This window comes from Meriones unguiculatus, chromosome 7, assembly GCF_030254825.1.
Source record: "Meriones unguiculatus strain TT.TT164.6M chromosome 7, Bangor_MerUng_6.1, whole genome shotgun sequence".
Lineage (NCBI taxonomy): Eukaryota > Metazoa > Chordata > Mammalia > Rodentia > Muridae > Meriones > Meriones unguiculatus.
The window spans coordinates 21179288-21183704 of NC_083355.1; the positions used below are offsets into that span (position 1 = coordinate 21179288).

General features: G+C 53.2%; 1 protein-coding gene across 1 annotated transcript; it reads left to right on the forward strand.

The window, feature by feature from the left end:
• The first annotated feature begins 328 nt into the window (after positions 1–328).
• On the forward strand, positions 329–3205 carry LOC110541624 (keratin, type I cytoskeletal 16-like). The gene is given in 7 exon segments (XM_060386727.1): positions 329–948; positions 1828–1910; positions 2035–2191; positions 2279–2440; positions 2528–2653; positions 2788–3008; positions 3099–3205. Coding segments are annotated over 7 exon segments (1422 nt in total). The 5' UTR covers positions 329–360; the 3' UTR covers positions 3184–3205.
• The last annotated feature ends 1212 nt before the right edge of the window (positions 3206–4417 follow it).

Here is a 4417-nt window from a genome sequence, read left to right on the forward strand (position 1 = left end):
GGTTTTCACCGTGAGGCAGGGAGGACTGACTGGTTGACTCACTGCTCGAGGACGTGACTGCCACCAAGTTGTCTGCACCAAGGCCTCACTGCTGCCATCCCCTCAGGCTCAGGGAACAGAAGCCGATTCCTGGCCACACAGCCTGAGTCAGTCTCTGATTTGTGTTTTTCTCTGGGCCCCACACCCTCAGAACTGGGTGGGAACATAGGAGCCATCTCATGGAGGAGGAAGAGTCCACCCTGGAATCAATAATCAAGAACGGGGAGTTGGATGGGACTGAGTGAATAAATCCAGAGGGGTACCCAGAGTCAGCAGACGGAGGGCCCTGCCTTCCCCGGTGCATATAAAGGGACCTGGTGTATGAGGCACCCACAGCATCCTCATCCTTCACAAGGAGCTCTCTCTCCTCTCATCTGTCTTTCTCACACTCTCCCCTTCCTCAACCACAACATGGCCACCTGCAGCCGCCAGTTCACCTCCTCTAGCTCCATGAAGGGCTCCTGTGGCATCAGTGGCGGCTCTAGCCGCATCTCCTCCATCCTGACTGGAGGATCCTGCTGGGCTCCTAGCACCTATGGGGGTATGTCAGTTACCTCCTCTTGATTCTCCTCTGGGGGAGCCTGTGGCATTGGGGGTGGCTATGGTGGGTGCTTCAGCAGCAGCAGCTTTGGGGCAGGCCTCGGTGCTGGTTTTGGTGCTGGACATATGGGTGGCTTCAGTGCTACTTTGGGTGCTGGCGTCGGTGAAGGGCTCCTGGCGGGCAGCGAGAAAGTGACCATGCAGAACCTCAATGACCGGCTGGCCACCTACCTGGACAAGGTGCGTGCCCTGGAGGAGGCCAACACTGACCTGGAGGTGAAGATCCGGGACTGGTACCAGAGACAGCGGCCCATCGAGATCAAAGACTACAGCCTCTACCTCAGGACCATTGAGGAACTGGAGAGCAAGGTGGGTGGCCCTGGTTGATGAAATGTTGAGAGGTAGGAACTGCAGGGGCCTTTAGGAAGCAGCTTCTAGAGACTCTAAGACAACAGATCTTTGGAAGCTAATGGTCGGAGTTATCCAGAGAGGTGGTAGAGGGTCTCTTTCGAATGTCCCTGCCTCTGCTGGAACAAGGACCCCCTGACTCTCTTTGAGGGTACCTTATGCTGCGTGCTCAGCTCCTCAAACTTTGAGTCCGGGACAGGATTGGTAGCAGACGTAAGTGCACTATTCTCCTACCAGAGGCGCTTCAACTGGGTTCCTAAGGTGGAGAGATTGGAAGGAATCGGGGGAAGGGACAAGAGACACAACGTATGAAAGCCAAGTCTGTTCATCTGATCAAGGCTTCGTTTATTAAAATTTTTTACCCAACTTATATAGGGAGAAGGCAGGAAACGGGGGAAGGTTAATTTACTGCTGCAGGAGATAGGAAGAGTCCTTTCATGGGTTAAATATTGCACCTGCAAGATACTGTAAGGATGTTTTCTTATGGTATCTCACGGATGCTCTAAAACTAACAGACGGATGTCCTCACAATCTATCACCCATGATTTCGGGTCCTAGGTAACTCTTCAACTAAATAGCTTTAGATCTCCACTAAATGACCTTTGCTCACTACTTGGCTTTGGCTTCAGTAGATAGCTTTGGCTCCCAGAAGTACACCCCTACGTACCCCCAGCTGTGGAGAAGTAAGTAATCAGTTGTCCGAGGAAGCCATTGGAGCTTACCTGCCAGCCACGTGCTCAATGGGTTTGGGGAGGCTCCTTTTGCTCTCCTCTGTCCTTCTCCCTTGAGCAGTAGAGTCCCTGGCTGATCAGATTTCCTACCCTTTCATTCTCACTCTAGATCATTGAGACCACTCTGGAGAACACACAGTTCATTTTGCAGATCGACCATGCCAGGCTGGCAGCTGATGACTTCAGGACCAAGTGAGCAGTCAGCATGCTGGGCTGAGGACTAAGAGCAGAGGGCAGAGGGCAGAGGGAGAAGGGCATAGGTCAGGAGCAAAAGAGTAGGGCTGTCCATCTGTAGCTTTGACCTCTGTCCTTCTAGGTATGAGCATGACCTGATCTTGAGTCAGTCCGTGGATGCCGACATCCATGGCCTGCGCATCTCGCTGGATAAGCTGATCCTGTTCAAGTTGGACCTGGAGATTCAGATTGAGATGCAAGAGGAGGAGCTGGCCTACATGAAGAAGAACCACAAGGAGGTGGGGCTGCCGTTGAGTTTGGGGATGGAAAACCAGGTGTGGTGAGGTTCTCAGGAGAGGTGATGACCCCCTTGTGGTCTTTCCTAGGAGATGCTTGCCTTGAGGGGTCAGACTGGTGGGGACGTCAATGTGGAGATGGATGCAGCCCCTGGCTTGGACCTGAGCCGCATCCTGAATGAGATGCGAGACCAGTATGAACAGATGGCAGAGAAGAACCGCAGAGATGCCGAGGCCTGGTTCCTGAGCAAGGTGGGGCTTCTCTCCTCCCTACTCCTGCAGAACCCCTGGCCAGGGAGGCTCTGAAAGCCTCACACCACCTCCTCTCTCCCGTCTCAGACCGAGGAGCTGAACAAGGAAGTGGCCTCAAACAGTGAGCTGATACAGAGTGGTTGCAGCGAGGTGTCTGAGCTCCGCAGAGTGTTCCAGGGCCTGGAGATTGAACTGCAGTCCCAGCTCAGCATGGTATGAAGCACCTGGCCCCAGGCATTCCCCCTAATCACCATTCCTCAAAAGGGTCACCATCCAAACATGCCCAGAGTCCTGCAGAGACAAAAGGACCATCACCACCGACTGTTTCCCCTTTCCCTCACACATAGAAAGCCTCCTTGGAGAACAGCCTAGAAGAGACCAAAGGCCGCTACTGCCTGCAGCTGGCCCAGATCCAGGGCTTGATCAGCGGTGTGGAGGAGCAGCTGGCTCAGCTGTGCTGTGAGATGGAGCAGCAGAGCCAGGAGTACAACATCCTGTTGGACGTGAAGACCCGGCTGGAGCAGGAGATCGCCACGTACCACCGTCTGCTGGATGGCGAGGATGCCCAGTGAGTTGGCCCTTAATCCTTGTCCACAGCCCCTCTGACCCTGCTGCTCCCAGCACGCTGATGCTCCCATTTCTTTTCTCCACGTCCTAGCATCTCCTCCTCGCAACACTCATCTGGCCAGTCCTATTCTTCTGAAGGACCACCTGGGAATGAGAAAAAACAACTGATTCTTTGAATTGAAGCCAGGTGCAGAGACCTCTTGAAGGGCGGGTGAACTGTTCTGAGAAACAACCAGCTGTAAACTATCTACAACCAGCTGTAAACTATGGAGCAAAAGTGATCTGATTTTCAAATATAAAATCCCTGTGCTTTGCATGTTCGGGGTCATCTCCTGTCTTTGGAGGGGCGACCCTATCACAATGGCAATAAAACCTCTTGCTTCTGCACTGAGTTGTGGTCTGTGAGAGTTCCTGAGAAGGGCGCGATCCTGAGCAGCGAGACTCCAGGTCTCACATTTTTGGTGTGTTTGGCCTGGAAACAGCGTGCACCTTCCCCAACCCTCATCAGACTGGGCTTGGAGGTCGAGCACGGAACACGGTAGTCTGATTTCTGGTATACCACTCTGTATCTGTTTAGGTGCCTATCTGGACCTTTTTGGTCATCTGATCAGTCATTTCCATAGACAGACATGTCAGAAATATGCTTGACTGGGAAGTGGAGGACGCTCCAGATTCCATCTGGGGAGGCTAGGTCCGTGATGGTCCTCCTCCCCATCTGTAGGAGATGGCCGCCGTGAGGCAGCCTCTCCATCTGGGGAGACCAGGTCCGTGATGATCCTCCTCCCATCTGTTTCTTATCGGCGATGGCAGCCGTGAGGCAGCCTCTCAATCAGAATTCTGTGGTACCACCCACAAGGGCGTCCTTATCTGAATTGCCTGTCATGTTCTTTGTCTCTATCGTTGTTGCTTCTTTGACTTTCTTGATGGACGAGTTTATTATGGGACAGACTGTGACTTCTTTTTGACCTTCCCCATACTAATCCCCCAGCAGGTCTGTAGCAGGGTGCCGCCAGTCCCTCGGCACAGCTGCAGTTGCCACCAGATTTCGAAAATGAAAGTGATCCATGGGCGGGAACTCGAAGTCTCCGAGCAGCTCAGCCAGGCTCCACGGCCCTTCCTTTGCGGGCCTATGGGCCCCCTGATGACGATGGAAATCAATAATTGGAAGGCCCATAACCCCCCTTTTCCAAAAATCCCCAAGCTCTAACTGATTTGTTTGAATGTGTCCTATTCTCACACCAGTACACTTGGGATGATTGCCAGCAACTCTTGCAGGCCCTCCTGACTACCAAGAAATGGGGGCGGGTCCTCCTTTAGGCAAGAAAAGAATGTGCCGGGAACAGACCACAGGCCTTCTGTCCTAATGAGATTGATGATGGCTTTCCCCTCACCCTCCCCAACTGGGATTAC